This window comes from Buteo buteo, chromosome 1, assembly GCF_964188355.1.
Source record: "Buteo buteo chromosome 1, bButBut1.hap1.1, whole genome shotgun sequence".
Classification (NCBI taxonomy): Eukaryota; Metazoa; Chordata; class Aves; order Accipitriformes; family Accipitridae; genus Buteo; species Buteo buteo.
The window spans coordinates 22,582,848-22,603,631 of record NC_134171.1 but is presented as its reverse complement, the minus strand read 5'-3'; the positions used below and the strand labels follow the sequence as shown (position 1 = coordinate 22,603,631).

At 45.7% G+C, this 20,784-nt stretch overlaps 1 protein-coding gene and 1 long non-coding RNA gene across 6 annotated transcripts in view; one reads left to right on the top strand and one right to left on the bottom strand.

The window, feature by feature from the left end:
- PCDH7 (protocadherin 7) overlaps positions 1 to 5,934 on the bottom strand; it is a 299,957-nt gene extending 294,023 nt beyond the window's left edge. For 3 of the 4 annotated variants that reach the window (XM_075024244.1, XM_075024233.1, XM_075024254.1), the window contains exon 1: positions 756 to 5,636. In XM_075024244.1, coding sequence (XP_074880345.1) covers positions 756 to 3,974 — 3,219 coding nt within the window. In that variant the 5' untranslated portion in view covers positions 3,975 to 5,636. Of the gene's footprint in view, positions 1 to 755; positions 5,637 to 5,735 lie in introns of those variants that run through there. The other variant, XM_075024222.1, reaches the window with a different exon arrangement.
- A 1,182-nt stretch (positions 5,935 to 7,116) lies between these two features.
- Positions 7,117 to 16,670, top strand: LOC142029406 (uncharacterized). Of its 2 annotated transcripts, none has more exons than XR_012649907.1 (3): positions 7,117 to 7,445; positions 7,889 to 7,985; positions 16,462 to 16,670. It is a non-coding gene; the product is annotated as an uncharacterized LOC142029406 (long non-coding RNA). The 2 variants fall into 2 exon arrangements; XR_012649908.1 differs by lacking the exon at positions 16,462 to 16,670 and adding an exon at positions 8,058 to 8,591.
- Positions 16,671 to 20,784: the final 4,114 nt, after the last annotated feature.

The window sequence follows — 20,784 nt, the reverse complement described above, 5'->3', positions numbered from 1 at the left end:
CAGGCGGGCAGCAGCCCCCCTTCCCCAAAACATCTGGCTACCGAGGCGAAACTTTGCTCCTCAGCCGGAGCTCTGTCGCTCTGAGGCTGGGAAAGCATCACGGCGGGGGAAGCGCCCGCTGCGAGCGGGACCGGCCGCTGAAGCGGGGCCGGGGGGGGGCGGCAGGACCGTGGGGGCGGACGGGGAACCGCGGCCCCCTTGCGTGGGGGTTCCTGACACCCCCCCCCCCCCGCAACCGCCGGGATTGGCCTGCGGCTCATAAAGGCATCTCGGGTTGCCTTACAGCTCGCTGCCTGGGCTGGCGACCGAGTCCCCGGCCCGCCGCCCCCCGCCCCCGCGGCCGGCTGCCGCTGCGCCTGCGGCGGGGGGGGGGGGGATGGTCCGCGGTCCCGCCGGCGCCCCCGTCGGTGCGGCTGCACGGACGGGCCGGTTGGCTGCCGGATCTGGAAAGCGGAGGGAATGGCGATAATCCCGACGATAATAATAAAGAACCCTGACTCTCCTTCCTGCGTGCTGCGTGCGGGTCCGGGCGCCTGACTGCCGGCGGGGGGGCGGGGGCCGGGGATACCGGGCTGAGCGGGTCACTGAACCTGACGGTCCTGTCTGCTTGTGCCGGTGTGGGAGGCGGGGGGAGGCGGGCACCGCCGCTCCCTCACCCGCTGTGGGGGTGTGTGCGTGGGGGTGCGTGTCTGCGTGGGTGTGCGTGTGCGTGTCGGGGGCTCCGCGGGGCGGTGCGCGGGCCGCGGCGCTCTTACCTGTTTGCTGTACTTGCTGCTGGCCTGGCAGCTGTACTCGGAGCAGTGGTCCGACCCGATGGAGATGTTGTCGCCGGCGCCCACGAAGGTGTTGGCCGGGGGCAGGTCCTGCACGGCCTGGTGCTTTTTGCCGGCGGTGGGGGACTGCGGGTGCAGCTGGACGGTGGGCAGCGGCGAGCTGGACTTGTAGTGCCTGGCCAGGTCGGGGCTGCCCGGGCCGCCGTTGACCGAGCGGTACCGCCCCATGCCAGGGCTGTCCGAGAGCTTCTCGTTGACGCTGTCGTAGCGCTGCCCGTTGGGCTTGGAAGCCTCGACGGTGACGATGCTGCTGTAGAGGGGCTGCTTGCCCTTCTTGCCTTTCTTGTCCTTCTTGGGCTTCTTGGCCTTGTCGTGCTGCTGCGGGGTGAAGAAGTCCTCGTGGTCCTTCTTGCCGGCCTCATAGCCATGTTTGCCCTTGGAGCGGCAGTAGCGGGCCATGACTACCACCAGGATGAGGAGGATGACGGTCATGATGCCAGCCACCACGCCGATGACTATGCTAAGCCGCTGCTTGCTCAGCTCGTAGCTGGGGTCACCAGCGATGTCCTGGGCTAGGGGCGTGTGGAGGCTGCGGGCCACCTGGCTCTCCACCACGGTGGCATTGGACAGGCTTTCGTTGACGAAGACGTGGAGCAGGGCAGTGGTGGACTGGGGCGGCTGCCCACTGTCATTCACCTGCACCACGAGGCGGTGCAGGCCATAGTGCTTGGGGGCCAGCTTGCCCACCAGCGACACCACACCACTGGCTGGGTCGATCTCGAAGAGTTTGAAGGGGTTGCCCCCAACGATGCTGTAGTTGAGGTCGGCATTGAGACCGGTGTCAGCATCGGTGGCCACCACCGTGGCCACCACGGTGCGCATGTTGCTGGAGGGTGGCAGCACAGTGTAGGAACTGTTGCTGGGGAAGGTGACCGTAGGTGCGTTGTCGTTCTCGTCCATCACGAAGAGGGACACGGTGGCAGTGGCAGAGCGTGGCGGCTCACCTCCATCCACTGCCTTCACCTTAAAAGTGTAGCTCGTCTGCTGCTCCCGGTCGAAAGAGACAGTGGAGAAAATAGTTCCGGTGTCATTCTCGATGGAGAAGATGCCGGCTGCCTGATCGTGGTCACCAGGCTGGATGGAGAGGCTGAGTTCGGCGTTGCGGCCCTTGTCAAAGTCCATCACGGTCACCATGCCCACGGGGCTGTTGGGCTGCAGGTTCTCCTTCACATAGAAAGTGAACACATCCTGCATGAAGCGTGGCTCGTTGTCGTTGCGATCCGCTACACGCACCACCACTGTGGTGGAGCCCTGCAGCGATGGCACCCCCTTGTCCCGGGCTGTCACCTGGAACTCGTAGGTGTCACGTTGCTCGCGGTCCAGCACCGCCTGCACCGACACGTCCCCGGAGTCAGGGTCGATGCTGAAGATGCCGCCCGGCGTCTCTGAGGAGAGGGGCGAGGCCTCCAGGGAGTAGGTGATCTCGGCGTTCTTGCCACTGTCTGCGTCCGTGGCGACCACCGTGGCCACCCTCTCGCCGGGCAAGTTGTTCTCCGGGAAGGAGACTTCCAGCACAGCCTGGCTGAACACGGGAGGGTTGTCGTTAGTGTCGCCAACCCGCACCAGCAAGGAGTTGTTGCTGGACAAGCTGGGGCTGCCCGAGTCCACAGCCACGATCACCACATTGTAGTCACGGACAGCCTCGTAGTCCAGAGGGGCCGAGGTGTGGAGGAAATACTTGCGCTTGTTCTGCGGCTCCCCTTCGCCCTCGCTGGCCGGCTTGAGCTGGAAGGGCACGTCACCCACCACGGTGCAGGTCACCACGCCGTTTTCACCTTGGTCCCGGTCCGACACCTGCACTAGGGCGATGGGGGTATCCACTAGCACGTCCTCGGCCACGCTAGCCACCCCGTCCCGGAGCGGAATGCGCCCGATCTTCCGGATGTCGATGGTGGGCACGTTGTCGTTCTCGTCGCGGATGTTCAGCACGACCGTGGCCTTGTCCGTCTTGGGGGGCTGGCCCCGATCTCGGGCCATGACGGTGAAACGAAGCTGGTTCACCTCCTCCCGGTCGATGCGGTGCAAGACGCTGAGCCAGCCGGAGGTCTCGTCCAGCCGCAGCAGGCGCCTGACAGACTCGGTGGCCGCCCCGAAGACGTACTCGATCTGCCCGTTCACCCCCACGTCCAGGTCGGCGGCTCGCAGCTGCAGGATGGGGGTCCCGGGGCTGCTGTTCTCCGCCAGGTCCGCCTCGTAGACGCTCTTCTCGAAGCGGGGGCTGTTGTCGTTCACGTCGGTGATCAGCACCCTCAGGATAGCCTGCGAGGAGCGCGCCGGGTCGCCGCCGTCCCGCACGCGGAGGCTGAGCTCGTAGGAGTCCCGCTGCTCCCGGTCCAGCGCGCCCTTGACGATCAGCTGCGGCTGCTTCTCCCCGTCGAGGGTGTCGGCCACCTGCAGCTCGAAGACGCTGCTGCGGGCCGCCGCCTCCGCCTCCTGCCGCCGCTTGCTGCCGCCGGGGTAGAGGGCGCTCTCGGAGGCGGCCGCGGCCGCGGCCGAGCCCGCCCCCCCCGCGCCGCCGCCGCCGCCGCCGCCGCCGCCGCCGCCGCCGCCGCGGCGGCCGCCGTCCCCGCCGGGCTCTTGCAGCAGCTCGTAGCGCTCGATGCCGTTGCGGCCGAAGTCCCTGTCGGTGGCGGTGGGGAGCAGGTAGAGGGTCCCCACGGGCCGGTTCTCCTCCACGGTGAGCGTGAGGACAGGGGACGGGAAGGTGGGGGTGTTGTCGTTGATGTCCAGGATGATGACCCGGCCCTCGAAGAGGTCCACCCAGCTCTGCGAGGGGCCGATGACCGACACCTCGAAGTCCAGGAAGCACTCGTTCTCGTCGAAGATCATCTGGCACTGCGGCAGCTTCTCGCGGTCGATGCGCCGCTCCGTGGTGCTCAGCTCCCCGGTCATGTTATCGATCTTGAGATAGTCGGAGCCCGATTCCAGGCTGAATGTCACCTCTCCGGAGCCCGTCACGATTCCCAGGTCGGAAGCCACGTTGCCGATGCGGATGTCGGCGGGTCCCTCCTCGGCCAGCCGGTACCTCAGGAGCTGCTTCGCCGCTGCCAGGCTGACCCAGAGCGGCGGAGGCAGGAGGAGCAAGAAGCAGCAGCAGCAGCAGCAATGCACAAAGCCAAGTAGAGTCCGCATCTTCCTCATCTTCCTCGCACCGACCCCCCCCCCCCCACTCCCACCTGCCCCCCGGTAAACTCCCCCGATAAGCCAACAGAGCGGCTGAGCGTCCGGGCGATCAGTTATAAAATCCTTATGTTCCTGGAAACTTATTGTCTCATGGCTGGTGCAATTGGTGGTCAAAACCCTGCCGCTGGCTCCTCTGCTGCTCTCCCTGCCTTCCAGTTGCGATATACTTACAGTTCACGGGACAGTGTATTTTGCTTTTTAAAGATTCATCTCGGTAGATAGGATGGGATTTTCCTCCTCCTCCCCCTTCTCCTCCTCCTCTCTGATTTTACTGTAATCACTTTGCGAGGTTTGCAATAAAAGCAGGAGCAGCACCGTGCGATTTCAAGCCCCCCCAGGTCGTCTTCTTCGACACTAGAGTTAACTACAATTCTCTCTCTCTCTCTCTCTCTCCCTCTCTCTCTCCTCTCTCTCTCTCTTTCAGCCGTTTAGACCAAGGCATTAGCTTTATTCTTCCCCCTCTCTGCACACACGGGGGAGGGGGAAAAATGTGATTCGCTTTATTCAAAGGGCTTGTGTCCGGAAAAACTCCAAATCCTCTTAGCAATGGGCAGTTCTTTAAAAAAAAATAATTTAAAAAGGTAAAGAAAAAAAAAATCCCAATAATGTCGGTAGCTGCACAGTTGATAGGAGAAGAACCCCCTGTATTACAGAGCAGTCCACAGAATATCCCCTTTGGTTGGCAGAAAAGCACCCAAATCCATCTTCAGAGATCGCCTAAAATGTTCAGCTCTTTCTCCGGAGCGGATTTTTTTTTAACAACTCTGCGCAAGGTCATTAGTCACAAAGCAACGATACAGAAACTGCAGAAGCCGTTTGCCCAGAATTTGCAAGGCTGTAGATATGAACATACACACACAACAGTCCCAAGTTTGTTTTTGCATCCGCAGTTTGTGTGTGTGCCTTACCTGCATTTGCACTGCATGTGTTATAGCAATCTGGATCTGCAGCACTGAGAGCGATTCACAAATGAGATTGCAGTCTCTCTCTCCCTCTCTCTCTCTCCCTCTCTCTCTCCTCTTCCTTCCCGTCCCAATGCAGGTAACCAGATCTGAACTTGATCCTTTCAGTTCAAAGGTTAGCAACAAAACTATGTGTCCAAAGGCGATTATTGGTCCCTCGTAAATATACTCGGAGCGGAACAAGATGTAACTGGATCCCCCACGTGAATTAACACAGATTCTGAATTACATCCATATAAGCGGAATGGCAAAGGGGAGGGGAAAAGAGCCGCGACGCGATTAAAAAAAAAAAAACAACACCAAAAAAAACCCCAAAACAGAGTTCTATTTGCAAATAAAATTATATCAGTCAGTTGTTTCCTGTGATCTGCACCGCCACGGTGGGTGAAATCTGCAATTGTGTATTCCCTCCTGTGTCTTTCAGAGAAGTGTGGATCAGGCGCTTTCACGGCAGAGCGGCTTGTGCTTTAAAATGTTGAATGGCAACTGAGAAGCTTCCCACTCGGAAAAAAAAAAAAAAAAAGAAGCAGTAAACCGGCAAGTTTGCCCAAAGTGGTGGGAGCTGCTGAAGCCTCTCTCGGTAGCTCTTCCCTGACGCTGCAGCAGCAGAGCCGCCTGCGCTACATACACACAGAAAGAGAGAGGGAGAGAGAGAAAGAGGGAGAGCAAAGAGAGAGAGAGAGCGGGGGGGGGGGGAGGGAGGAGGAGGAGGAGGGAGGACGAGTCAAGCGCTGCACTCCAGAAAGCCCAGCCTTACCCTCTGTCTCTGCTGCTGCTACTGCTGCAAGCGGGATAGCTGCTCATCGCAAAACACCAGTTCAGTCCTCAAAACCGATCCTCGTTACACGCCCGAGTGTTGCTGCTGTTGCCTTCTCAAACCCGTAATCTGTAGTGATTCTCTCCTACCCTTTCCCTCCCCACCTCCGCTGTAGACTGTGAACCGAGCAACGATTTTCAAAGCAAATATTTATTCGCTTTTCTTTTAGGCAGAGCTGGTGCACGTTCGGGGCTCTGCATTTTGCGGAATCACGCTGGTAAGAAAACTCGTTTCGCACAGATTCCCACCTTCCCCTGTTGTGTCGGTGCTTTTGTGAAATAGCTGCAGTCACTGTAACTGCATAAAACTCCGGGTAGGAAGGGGGGGTGCCTTAGATCTCAGACTTTCGTCCTGTTCCCAGTGCTGTTTGAGCCATTTGGTCTTTGTGTTCATGTTCTTCCCATTACCATGATTTGAATGTGTCTTTTCAGCCTGTTTGTGGGTTTCCTGGGAGGGGAAAAAAAAAAAAAAATCCCTCGGAAAAGATGATCAGGAAGGGGGCGAGAGGGTTAGTAGAATAAACACATGTAGAGAAGTAACAGATTTATTTCCGAACAGAGACTTGCTGCTTCGATGATTGCTAAAATGTAGCGTCACCTACCTGGGTAAGTGGGAAATAAACTTTAATGTTAAAGCTCTCCGCTCAACTTTGTTTATTCTAGCGTCCCTAGTTCGCCTCTCCTTTTGACTTTGCGCCATTTAATCGCCTATGGCTTTTGTGTGCCCCTGCCCCTGCGCCCTGGGTGATGCCTGGCTCCGGTACCTGTCCTCTCCGCTCGGATCCCGGAGGGAAAAGACAGAGACTCCGGGGGGGCTGCCGGGAGACGGGGGGCTCAGGCGAGCGTGGGGCAGCCAGCGGGAAGAGAACCGGCGAGTGTGTGCATGTGTGTGTGTGCGTGTGTGTGTGCGTGTGTGTATGTGTGTGCGTGTGCGCAGCGAGGGGGAGGCAGGATTCCAGCTGCTCTCTCTCCCCCAGAGAACACATGTGGGAAAACAAGTTGTTGCGGGTTCTGCGTGTGCGTGTGTGCATTCCTCTTTTTAAATGGTTATTTTGAATAAAGATGCATGCGGGCGAATGTAGTGAAATGTCTCTCTTTCATCGCGATGACATATTTGAGCGAAAAGCGGTCGGATGTGTTGAGGTGGTTCAAAGCAACGGTCACAGCGTGTCTTTGTCATTTGGGGCGGTGAGTGAATGTGGGAGGGAGGGCAGGTTGCCACCTCTTTCCTTGGGGAGCCCAGAGGCACACAGGGCCAGAGTGGCGCCTCACGGAGTGGGCGCTGGGGAGCGAGTGCCTGCTCGCCGCTCCGGAGGGCTGCGGGGTTGCTCCCCCGGCCCCGGCCCCGGTCGCTCTCCCTGCCTGGCCAGAACACGAAAACCCTCCCCCGCCGATGCTGGAGACACTCGGCTTTATATCTGCAGCATCAGCGAGAAAGCCCGGCTCGGCGCAGGCTCAGTGTTCACCGCCGCAGTCCCGGACGGAGGAGGGGGGCTCGGGAGCTCAGCATCTTCGCAGCGGGTTAAGTAGGATTAATACCAAATCCCTATTATATTTGCCAAGCAACTTGAATTTATCAAAATTCCCCCTCGCTGTTCTGGAGCTCCGAGAGGAGGAAATTCTGCCCACAGTCTAAGATCCAGACATACCAGTACGTAGGAATACCAGCATACTGCATTACACTGGCTCCCTGCTCTAGCAATACAATTGCAACCCGAAGCTCCCGCTGTTCCCTTCCCTTTGTGCTTTTAAACGCAGCCAGGAAACTTAATGTATTCGCCAGGGGAGGGGCGGGATGAAAGCGCTTTTAACCTCCCCGCCATAAACTTTAATCGGATTCCGGGCTGTTGCACGGCATGGACACCTCGCCGCTTGTCTGCGTCTCCTTCCTCGTTGTCTCCCATGTCTGCTCCTACTACGGTCTGCTTTGCGAGAGCCTCTTTCAAGCGCATGAGTGACTTCTTTCTCTTGCCATGTGCAATCGCTCCCCCCCTTCCCTTCCTACCCTCGCTGGCCTCTCTTACACACACTATGCCTTTCACATGCGGTCTGCGCCCCCCAGCCCCCCTCCCTTTCTTTCTTTTTTTTTTGCAGTGTCTTCACATGCAATCTCTCCCTGAATGTGCAATGTCTTTCCTGCTTGGGAGTGCTGCGTCCTTCACAGTGGATTGGTTCCTTTTTCGGAGCAGAGGTAACGGCCCCCCCCCCCCCCCCTTTCCTATCATTCCCCCTTCCTCCCCCTCCTCCTCCTTTCCTCCCCCAGGGCAGGCGGCCGGCGTGGGAAATGGGCCCGACGTGCGCTGCATGGTGGATGGCAGCGCTGCTCCCGCTCCACGTGCCCTGGCTGCCGGGAGGGGGACGGGGCTGTGCTGGCCGTCCCCGTCCCCTGTCGTCCCCCCCGCCCCCCCGCATCCCGCTCGTTCGTGCGGGGGGGAGAGGGGAATCACCCCCCGCCGCCAGCCCGGCCTCTGGGTCCCGCGGCCGGGGTGCGCACAGCTGTTCGGGTGTCGGTAGGACCAAGCCCAGCTGTTTCAGGCGGGGGAGGTTTGGCCCTCTTGGTCAAATCTGTTGCGCAGTGTAAGTCCCCCCCGCTCCCCCCCCCCGGCCGGCTCCCCCCCCCCTCCCAGATGCCCACACGCTCTCAGACACGACACGGCTTTTGTCCTCCTGATCTGGTGAGAGATCAAGTGGGAAGCGGGATCACAAATGTAATCGGCTGTAATAAATAAAATAGCCCGAGATGCCGGAGAGATATACAGAGGGGAAATAAGAGTTTGTGTCCTTAAAGGGAACATCTGATAAGGCCACCGAAGTGGCATCTTGCGTGTGGGAAGGAATCCGTCTTGCTGACATTCGCTGCCTGCCGTACGTGGGGAAATCCTAAAGCAGCCTGGGAGCTTCCCCAGCTCCTCTGCAACCCCCCCCCCCCCCCCCCCGAAGCTCCCTTTCCGATGCTCTGCAGCGGGGATTTGTTGCCGTTGTTGTAGCTGTTGATTGGAAAGACGGGGGTCATCACTAAAATATGCAGATGCAATTAATGGCCAGTTTATCTGCATTTCTTGGCGGAGCCCGCTGTCTGCCGCCGGAGTCCAAACTTGCGTCCGCAGTTGGCGCTTCCAGCCGACGACGATTTGGTTTTCGCAGTTTAGGAATGTCGGTGGCGCTCCCTGGAAAATTACTTCTGGGATCTGCAGTGGGAATCCATCTCGGGTTAAAGAGAGACAGATTATTTGCAGATCTATACCGCTCTATACACTAACAAATATGTAGCACGTATTAGTATTCGCGCACAAACGTGCGCGCACACAAATGAAGAAGACCCCGAAGGAAAAAAAAAAATAAATCAGGTGGGCTGGAAAGTAACATATTCATAATAATACGAGGAAAAGGTTAAATACAGTAAACATGACAGCAAATTCGAAAGCAGGGTAGAAACAAGGACAAAAACCCCACATAAAGCGGTTAAAGCCATTTGACGGGAGGGAGAAACTAACTCAAGAACTCCACCAAGGGACAAACAGATGAAATGACACCACAACAGCACTGAGCCCGCGTTGACCTTTCATCTTCCTAAAGCGTTGTGCTGATATGGTGCAATTCTGTGGTGATCTCTTCACCTCCCTTCCCTACCGCAACCTCCCGCCGGCCGCTTCAGAGCTCCCTCAGCTCGTTGCAGTAAATAGGCGGGGAGGTCGGCGGAATTCTAGGCAGGGCTGACACTTGTCCGGCATCTTTCACAGCTTTGCAAATATGCTTGCTGTGTAGTAGTGTGTAATAGGCAGAGGTGATTAAATTATTCATTGCAGCAACAGCCTTCCTGATGGACGTTAACACTTAAGAGTTTAAATAAGGAAACCACAGATTTACTTTTAAGCAGGTAACAACTACATCTGTGCTTATTTAACTGAATGCTAGCTAAGCATGGAACCAGTTACGTTGTTTAAATCCTCTCTGTGAGAATTTTGAACTAGATAATACACCACAAAAATTACTGACAGAGCAAAAATAATCTGTGCTGGGTAACAGTGGTTAAATCTCATGTGATTGTAAATGCTTATTCTTAAAGTAATATTTGAGGTCTGTTCAAAATAAAAGGTTCTTGTGTAGGCATGATTCCATCAGCATTTCTGAGTCCTCAGGTTTATAAAGAATGATGAAAAGTAACATTTAGAAAAAGTGGTTGTGATTCTGTTTACTGGGATTTTTGCAGTGTATATACATTCCTTACAAATCACAATTATTAAGTTTCAGGGCTTTTTTTAATGACATTATTCTATAGAATCTGTTATGAAAAGTCTTTTACAGACTTTTCCCCAGATGTTGACAAAAAAATCTAACCATTCAAAATCATGCAGAAATGACAGACTATGCTTAAAATCAGAAGGAAAAATTAATGAAAGGTCTTTAAAAAAGCATATGAATTTTCATGAGGGAAGGCAGATTTTGGTTAGATTTATGCTTCATATGCAACTACTGGCTTCCCTGGATTTGCAGGGATATAATGAGTGCTGCACACAGCCCCATTATTTTATAGATTTATTTTTTAATTAAACTATTGTTCAATTTCTCTAAATGCAAAGTAAACTATAGAAAAAAAAAGAAAGCATTTAAGGTGAGTTTGGATGAATTCCTATCAAGAATAGAGGCAAATTATGAATCATTAGTATATATTCTGCATAAAGAGATACAATGAGACATTCAGGGGAGATAATTAAACCTGGATTTAATTTAAATGAAATGTATGAGAACCAGGTAGCACTGACAAAGAAAGAAAAATGTTTTCATTGTCACTGAAAATATTAAATGGGTATAGTTGATATGCATATGATTCACTAACAGAGAATACCACAGTTGGAAATAATGTAGGATTTTTTTGATATAATGTTTCCAAGGTTGCTATCAATAGACACTGAAGGTCTCAAAGTGCTTTATGAATTATCCCTATGAGATAAAAGGAAGTGCAATGACCTGTTCAGTCACCCAGCAAGCCACTAACAAATGGGTCTTTCCTGATTAAGTTCATCAGACCACAGTTTTGCACTTCTATAGTTTTTGTGAGTTTTTTAATATATTCTGGATTCACCTCAATATTTGTCTTTGAATAAGTGGCAATCATTTAATCTTTAGTTGATGGACTGCTGGAAAGTCAAAGAAGCTCATTCTGAAGAGAGTTTAAAACAAGTTTGTGTTCCAGAGAACTACATATACAAAGGAAAGTCTTGTGTCATGAAATTTGATGGATAGCTGTAAAATATACTAAACTCTTATATTGAAATACAGTTATTCTCAAGCTCCTGTTCCCACTTATTTCTGTCAGCTATCCCTTATGTACAGAACTGAATACATAGACTTTGTAAAATCATTTTGCCTCTACACACTCTTGAAGACTTCTCAACCTAATATTCTTTTTCAGTTCTATGCTCTGCCTTTTGTTTGTTGGGTTTTTTTGTGTGGGTTTTTGTTTGTTTGTTTTTTGTTTGTTTTGGATTTTTTTTGTTTTGTTTAGGATGCTGCAAATATCTTTGCTGTGACTTAAATTTTTTTTTCATTTTTAAATGAGAATCACCAGATCATAAAATCTTTTTTCTGATATTCCTAGTGCATCCTGTGCAGCTTTAATTTATTATTAATAAAATGCAGGATAGTATAAAAGATCTGGCATGTCTTCATGAATCTACTGTGTCAGCTGCCAGTTGAGTAGAAGAGAAAATATCCAAGCAAGATGGCAACTCTGCAGAGTTCAGAGGAAGAACCTTTGATATTAAAATTCAAATGCCATTATGGATAATTGAATTCTGTGGTGCTCTATTCCCTTCTGTAAGTTAATGCCAATATATGTTATTGGCTATATCTAAAATGTAATTTTTAAGTCTACACATATACTCACTTACTTATTTGGGAGCTTTAATGTTTCTGTCTACTTCATCAAAAATAATCATTGCTCTCCAGCTGAAATAAGGGTCATATAAATACACAGTTATTATAAGTTAGGGAAGTAAATATGGTGGCAAGGAAAGTAATTTAGAACAGGACCAAGCTGTTGATTGTATTGGACAGTCTATGTGGCCTTGTTCTGCAATGATTAAAACTGCTCTACTAGGTATTTTATAATGTTAGACTTGCCATTTCTTTTCATATGAAAAGTGAAACATTAGAACCCTTAGAGGTCATATTGCTATAACCCTTATTTAGCTGTACAGTGCAGAAGCATACCATTTTTTCCTTAATCCTTTGTTTGACCCTAACAAACAGAGGCATGACTATTCACTGAAGAAAAGTAAGGGATATTCACCTGCTACCATCTACTGCTAATGGTGAGCAAGGGAAAGCATGTGTGAAGAGGCAGAGTCGCTCGGACCTTTCCCTGAACTAGATTGGAACATAAACATATATATCCATGCCTGTACTGCACAGGTATAGCGAAGAGCCAAAATGAGAATTAAAGGCTGGGGAAGGCCCTGCTTATATCGCATAAAACAGGATCCTGTAAGCACCAACAGGAAAAAAATAAAGCCAAGTCCACCCAGTAGTCAAATATATTTTAGGCTGTTACACACTGATCTATATGCTGGTACAACCCTGATCAGCTTTGCTCCTGAAACAGTTTGCACTGCTACCTTAATTCTCCAAAATAACAGTGAGGGGGTTGTAGCCACCCTTCCTGTGGGGAAGATTACATAGCCTGTCTTTGAAATAATTTGTTCTCCTTCTGCCTCTTTTGCACTTTTTGCCATGCACAGGCAGCCATACTTTTATGCGTACTTGCAAAGTTTCTTGATGATCATCCTTTGCATAATTACAGTTTTAGCTTCTTTTATAAAAGTAATAAGTACTGTACAGAGTGGGTTTTTATGACCTATGGTATATCTAGAGGAAGAGAGGTACTGATAAGTTTCCACATTTTTCATCTTCTGATAGAAGCCTGACATATCTTCCAGTTCATTCATTCTGTGAGATGATTAAAAAGTTGCTCTTCAACAAACTAAACCTCATCCAAGGCTCAGCAGGAAATAACTGCAATCTAAGCACATTAAAGAACAGACAGGGCAAACCAAAGTATACCTCTTTCTTTGCCTTTTAAGATCATGGAAAAAGAGAAAAGCAGTCTAATATTGTGATAAAACTGGAAACCTGCAGCAGCTGGTTGATGGGTAAGGTTATAGAACCTAATCCAAAGCATACAGAAGTCAATGGAAGTACTTTGACTAAATAAGCTTTGCATTAGGCACCTAGGGAGTGAATGATGTTTAAAGCATTCATGTAGATCTTAAGCAGATGAGCAAAGAAGAAAATGATGTGCATTCTAATCAAAATAAATGCCTTTAAACCACTTGGTGTTGTAAATGTTATTTTGCCTGACCACAGAGATCACATTTATGATTCAGAATAAACCAGCAGCTGATCCTTGGGTGCTAAGTCTTATCCTCCACTAGTGCAAGCACTCATGTTGCATAAAAACATATTTTTTAAACAGATATATATTTTTTTATATATATGGAATTCTTATGTTTGAAGTTCAACACATCATTATAAACATCTGCAGGCTCTTTTTACCCATTCATGTGTTTACAGAGAGCATTTCTCTCATCTTAGTTCTGTCTGCAAAATAATAACAAGATTTTTCAATTTCCTCTCATGAATTAAGTTCTGCATTCCTGATCTCATGCTGACAGACTTCTTCTTCCCCTCCACTCCATTTTTAGTGAAGCTTTCAGTGAATCTTTCTTTAATATGGAGAACAGGAATTGTTCGTGATTTCCATCATGAAGATGTATTCTACCTGATGTAATAGCACTAAACATTCCTGTCTTTCCCAGAAATACCTTGTCTAATACTCCATATTAGCATTTTTCATAGCTACATCATATTTTGGTGGCTGATAGTTCTTCTCTAGTAGATTGGCTGGATCTTTCTTTTTTGTCTGTTGTTTCCAGCTGATGAACTCACAGTTTATAGCTGAAAATCTTGTTTAATCTATTAAGTTCAATCCCATTTCTATTATAGATGTCATCAAGGTCATCTGATTCTTCCTGTATGTTTTTACGATTTCAATGATTCTCAGACTTGTTTTACCAGCAAATTTCAGCATCATGCTCCAAGTTTTTGTGACCTAGTCTTTAATTTAAATATCAAAAAGGTCTATTGCAAGACAGCCCATGAAGAACCCCTTAACAGCTTCCATGTAATGATGCAAACACCGAACACAATCTGTTGTCCTCTCCTGATTAGTCAATTCTTTGTCTTCTCAATCTTAACCAATACTTTTCCTATCAGATAGTGTCAAAAACTGTTTTGAAATACAGATAGGTGAGATCTTCTCCACTTGCATTGCTTAGAAGATAAATTATTAAGGAAAGATATCAGGTAAATGGTATCATCTACTCTTTGAAACCTTTAGGTAGGTTTTATTAAATTTGCTTTGTACTGCTGTGCTGTTACTCATTCTTTGCTTCAAAATTTACTCTGAAGCTTTGCATTCTAAAACCATCTAAAAATCATGTTGAGAGATCTATTTATTTCTCTGCTTCAGCTTCCCTTCTCAGATATAGGCAGGCCATTTGCTATTTTCCATTAAATGATCATCCTGATATACTTATTAAGAATCCTTGTTCTAGACTTTCAGATGTATGTATTAATTCCTTCAGGATTCTGCAGTGAAGGTTATGAAGACTTTTTGCTTTGTGTATTTTGTAGTCTTTGAATTAATTTCATTTCAGATGTGATAATTCTTCTTCTACACCTTTACTTTCATTGATCATTTTCTTCATTTCAACATCACTATCCTTGTTGAAAGCTGAAAAAATGTAGAACTTATTTCAGTATATCTAGGTAAATAATTACAATTTTACTTATTCTTTACTTATTTATAGCATGTTCTACAAAAGTGAAGTGATTGCTTTCTTAGCAATTTTCTGAATAAGATCTGGAGGTTTACATCTGCCACTTCATTAAAGTCTCCAAGGTGATATACTATTTGCATATTCTGCTCTTTTGCCACTGCATGTCTGTGTGTCTCTCTTGTCTACGTATTGCCTACATATTGTCTACATCATTCATCTGCAATTTCGTTATTGTGCATATCTGAATGCTTTGTATTAAAGGAAGGAGAATGAGAGTGAAAAGGTAGGTAGATCGTTCCAGGACAAAAGAGGCTATATCTGTCCAAAGGGAACTTAGCACTTTCAAAGAGCTGAATAGTGCATAGGCAGAAGGAAAACCAGGTGAAAAGAAACTGAAAACATGCATGGGTTTGGCATTTTACAAGAACAGAGCTGTCCAGAATGTCAAAGGTCAATCCAAATGAAAAGAGATGCTGCCAGGTAGCAGATGTCGCCTGGCTGAATATACAGAAAGTATATATCTCTCTCTATATATCTTTTAAGTCCCTCATGAACAAGCAAAATCCATATATTAGAATAAACCATTCCATGAAGATTCTTCTATCAAGTACCTTAGAGAAGTTTAGAGACATGAATTAGAAAGAGAAGATTAGAAATAGAATAATCGGGGAGTGAAGATAGGGAAGTGTTTTTTTTTTATTTTATGAACAAATACTATTAAAATTTTATAAGGGAGAAATGAGAAAAAAAATATTTCAGAAAGCTGAGGGAGTTCCAAATTTAATTTTAAAACTAAGCATCAACACAGCTGGGTGAATCTACTTTTAAACTAAGTTATTAAGCTTTTATTTATTAACTTTTGTTTTTCTTTTAAAAACATTTTGGCATTTTTGTACTAAACTTTTTTTTTCTCAGGGAGATTACGTGACTTGTAGTGTGATTTAAAGAGGATATATTTGATTTACTACAGTTCCAAAAAGTTCATGAACGCAAAGTAATGAGAAGAAAAGTTTTCTAGTTTTCATCTAATGTGTCATTCTTGGAAGAAGTTATTGACTTAACTTGGTATTATTACTACTCTGAAAGTTATAAGTAAGAATGATAACATCAGCTATTATGACTTCATGACACTTCAAATAATATATCCCTTTTTTCAGTTGCTTATTACTTTACAGAGCTTTAGCACATAGCTTCTTTCCAGGTCTGAAGCTATAGTTAATTTTTTTAAAAAGAGTCAGACTGATCCAATGATATCTGATAATGAAGCTAGATTATTTTTCCCATGATTAAATTTATAGACAATCTTATTGAAATAATTTCAGGACTTTTATACATTTCACTATGAACTTGAGCTTTCAAGAGGCTAGCTTTTGTGAGTATTTTATCTGAATATTAAAATCCATCCACTCAAGTTTGTTCAAGTTGCAATCCACTAAAAAACTGAATTTTACGTAAGATTGGTAAGGACTTTACATTTTTAGAAAATAAATTCCCCAAAGATTTCACTCACATTGAGTGTAGCCCAACATGTGGTTGACTAATACCTTCTTGACAATTTCAGCTCTTTGCCCAGAAACTACTCTTTTCTGGTATTCTGTGACCTCTCTTTTGAGATGTAATGACGTGGAGCAGGAAGCTGCCATGTTTGAACACAGAGAGATGAAAGTTAGATCTGAATAGAGAGAAAAGGATGAGGAAAGGTTATTGACTGTCCTAAGTGTCAATGATGTCAAAAGATAACTGTGAAAATTACTATAAAATTATGCCCTTGATGCTTTCCGTAAATAATGGTAAGCATTGCTAATTAAACTTTTGTTCTGTTTTCAGTTTGTTTGGACGGGTTTTGTCAGATCAAAAACTCAGAAGTTAGAAAATATGAGAATAATACTGTCAGCAGACCCTTAATTCAGATGCCTCTGCACCATCCATTGCGATAGTTGACTGCAATCTAATTACATGTTCACATACTCTTTCTCCACTGGATTTCAATTTGGAATCAAATAAATAAATAAATGATTAATTAAACAAAAATGAACAAATATGTATTAAATAAATAATTAAAAATACATTTTAATAAATTACAACATATTTTTATTTAATTACACAGAACAAATGTGTAAGGATGGACTTAATAAGAAAATATTTAATTTTTTTTTTTTCCATGTTCAGTGTTTGTCTCAAGGCCTTATTTACTGCACATTGTTCAAATAATATCCTGGGCACAGAATTATCAAATGGAATTTTTTTATGATGTACATCACCACATTGCCAAAAAAAAAATCCCAAAAATGTTATTTAATTTGTGAAGAACTGTATTATACTGGGGGTTGTTATGATTCCAGTATTACAAATGGGAAGGTAATACAGAGACGTGGGTCAAAAATATCCACAGATTTAGGATATCAAATTTGAGCCTTTTACGTCCATATTTTGGGGAATACTTAGAATTACATAGCTTTTATATGTGCACACTAAAACTTTCACTGACATAAGGCATGTCTGGGCATGTTCATTGTTCTGCAAAACAGTCTCAGGATTTCAGGTAAGAACTCAGAAATAGGAGAAATCACAATCAAAATATTTTTTTCGATGACTTAATATCACGGGGGAATTCTATGACGGAAGTGAGTGTCAGTCTCCAGCTTTAAAGTACATTGTTCTAACACTATGAAACCCTGTTTTCCTTCTTGACTTCACTTCAGAGAAGGTCACTTCTGTACAATGAAGAAAGTAGGGGCCTTGAGGGGAAAAAATATGACTCTAATGAAAGATGATGTCAGATTGCACAAGTGCAAGGGATTTCACCTATAACTTCCTTTCAGTAATTTTCTAACTATGAAATGAGCATTTCATTTTTTTTACGCTGGTAATGTCTTTTTGATATAATTGTGTGGCATATAGTAATTTCTATTGCAGACAGAGGACAACAAAGATACCTATCTCTACAAAAGGAAATGCATTTGGTATACAATACTTAAGAGAAGAAGGAACTGGGGTGGGGGAAGGACCCTTGAATAAGCCTAAGTGGGAGATGCACAGATGGTCGAAGTTCCCAAATGTTCTAGTCTTCTCTCTGGGCATCTTTTACTATGTAAGTGTGATAACATTTGTTAGAAGGCATGATTAAGGCCTTATAGGCTTCACAGATGGAATGTAATTTAGTGGAAAGACTTCAAAGATAGAAGATCCAGACATGAAATGGATTCCATGAGAGGAATTAGAAAGGGTCAGGTCCAGAGAGGCAACATAGATGTAATGACAACTAAACATTGTTCTGTAAACAAAGATTTGGATGACCAGTTAAATTGCCGTCAGTAACTTCACTGGGATTAGGTTAGGTTAGGTTGGAATATCTGTCTGTGAAACAGAAGACCTGAGCCTGTTTTCTTCATCTAGGGATATCTCTATTTTTCTCAAAGGAATATGTAACGTAAAACATATAAACATTTCTGAAAACTTATTTAAAGTCATTTGACATACAGCCACCCTATATTCAATTAAGTATCTTAACTATTAGGCTACAGAATTACCTACATTTTCTGTACCACCTTTTCCTCCAGCAAAACTCATTTACAATTCTACCCTTCCTCCAACTTACGGTGAGTCTCATGTCCACTATGTTATATGTCAGGTAGGAAGAAAGCACCTCGAGAATAGTTTCCTGTTGAAGGAAATGAAAGAAAATCATTTACCTAGACCCAATTTCAGAGATTCCTACCCAACATACATGCATATGCTTGTATGTATGTATTTGTAAATATATATATATGGTTACCTGATAATAGCAAGAAAATATTTGGCAAGGAACTGCTGGCAGATGTAAAATTCTATAAGCTGCTAGAGCTGTCAATAGGACATCAAATTATTTATCAGTTATGTATAGAATATGGTGAATTTTCTCAGGTTAGATTCATCAGCAGAAAGGTTTGGAACTAATAATTTAGGCTGCTTTTGTTCCTGTTATGTGTACTTTAAAAGCAGAAATAATAGCTTTTTAGAAAATAGTTTTGTTTTTAATTAGCAAGAAGGATTAGATGTCAACTAACTGCCTGTAGAGGAATGGAAACATCATTACTGATCCTCAGTCATGCTGGAAATTTGAGGTCTGAGTCTGAGAACAGCCCATGTAATAGTGCTTTCTCAACATATAAGAACCCTCATCAAAACAACCGTTTAAGGCCACTGTCACATCTGACTTGCCAATTCAAAAAAACTGGCCTCTGAGCCAGACTGAGGACTAATCAGTCATAAAATACTATTTTAAAAATAATATTTTGCTCTTTATAAAAGGAAAAGAAAGCTTTTAAGTATTCAGCTCTTGTCTTATCTTTACAACAGTAAGATTTCTGTTAGTGATTCTTCATTAAATCAGATTGCAAACTGGAGACAAAAATATTCCCATCTTGTGGTTGTTCCGTAGGACTTGAGACATTTATGAAGAAAAAAGCATACCTTTCTAAAAAAAAAAGGCACATTTCCATTTTAAGGAAGGCTGTCAGAGCACCAAACTCTTGTATTTGATGTACAAGTATATTGTGGCCAGAATCGCACTTGCTTGTAGACTGTTCTTGATAAGGTGTTTTGTTTGACTGGCTGGCTTTCTACAGTGTTTTGTTTCCCAGAGCTGTCTATCCTTTATAAAAATACCTGCATGCCAATTTAAGGCATTCTGAAGTCAATCAGTTGTAAATGTAAGCGTGTATTATGGGACTTTACTTTAATGTGGGTAATGAATATGTTTCCATGACTTTTAAATGGACTGGTGCCTCAGCACATTTTCAAAATTACTCTATTTGAAGACATTTCCATTTATAATGGGGCTTAAATCTCATTTCCCTCAATATCTGCCCTCACTTAGTCTTTTTTAAGGTTTCTCCGGAAAAAAAATTATAGCTCAGCTGCTGCTCCTGCTCTTAATGCTTTCCTAGTATCAGTAAGAGCAGAAACCAACTGATGCCTCACTCTGCTACTTATACAGAGACAATATGCAGACACTGCACTGTCCTCCATTCCTGGCTGAAGAGCTCTGTGCTACCGTTTCATATTATCCACACACACTGCTTCTGCTTCATGCGTCTGCTAAAGCTTCGTGCTTCACTTCAGCCTCTGCAACTTCACATTTTCCCTGTAGGAACTTAGAGTAAGACTAGTAAAGATTCCCTTAATTTCAAGCTACTGCAGATCCTAATTGGGGGCGGGGGAGGGGGGACGTCACCTGAAATAGTAGTACAGGCACAGTCCTGGATGAGTGGAAGGAGGGAAAATAGAAGGGGATACAAAGAACGCAAGAAAAGAGGTGGAAGTTGTACTATTTGATCGTGTCCTTCACTTGCTGAGTCAGCAGGAGCCCAGAGCTCTGCAGGGGCACACTTAGCCTTCATATTTCTCCACAGAAACCCCATCTGGCCAAGTAAATTGCCAGCAATTGAGAAGCCATGCAGGAAGCTGTATCCAGCTATTCTCATTCAGTGTGAAGGTTACTGTGTTGTGGAGGTAGTGGGAGAGGAAATAAGGAAAACATTACAAGACTCTGCCTCTCACATACGATAAAAGGCAGCATCAAATATGTGACCGAATTTGGTCTGTTCACTGCTGTAGTTCTTCAACACATAAAGAATTAGACATTCTGGGAATATTTAGCTACTAGTTTAGAAAGACCCAATATCAGGCAAGTTTGGGAAGAAAAATCTTCATGGAGAAAAAAGCTGAAGGAAATTGAATAATCATATTTTACTATTGAATTTGTATTTGAATTTCAAAATCAAAAGTTTTTACTTGTAATCTTTCTGTCAAGTTATCCGAAGGACATTTCTTGGAGATCTACTTGGCCTTTGCAAGGATGTCTAACTTTAACCTCCATTTAAAAGGCCTAGAAAAACAAAATGCCTCCTCTCGGCCTCTTAACATGCAATATTCACTCAAATGCAAGTACTGAACTGAGATATCAAACAAAGAAAAATATATCAACATTGTATAAAATAACCCAATAATCTATGTGCGGAAAGCTCCAGAAGAATATATCAGCCCCTGATTTATGTGAACAATTAGTAAAACACCATTTGCACTTTAGTCCTTTGGGTCAGTGTTTCCCAATGAGTAAGGCTGCTCTCACTAGAGAAATGTGCCAGCATTAAAGATGAGACACAGAAC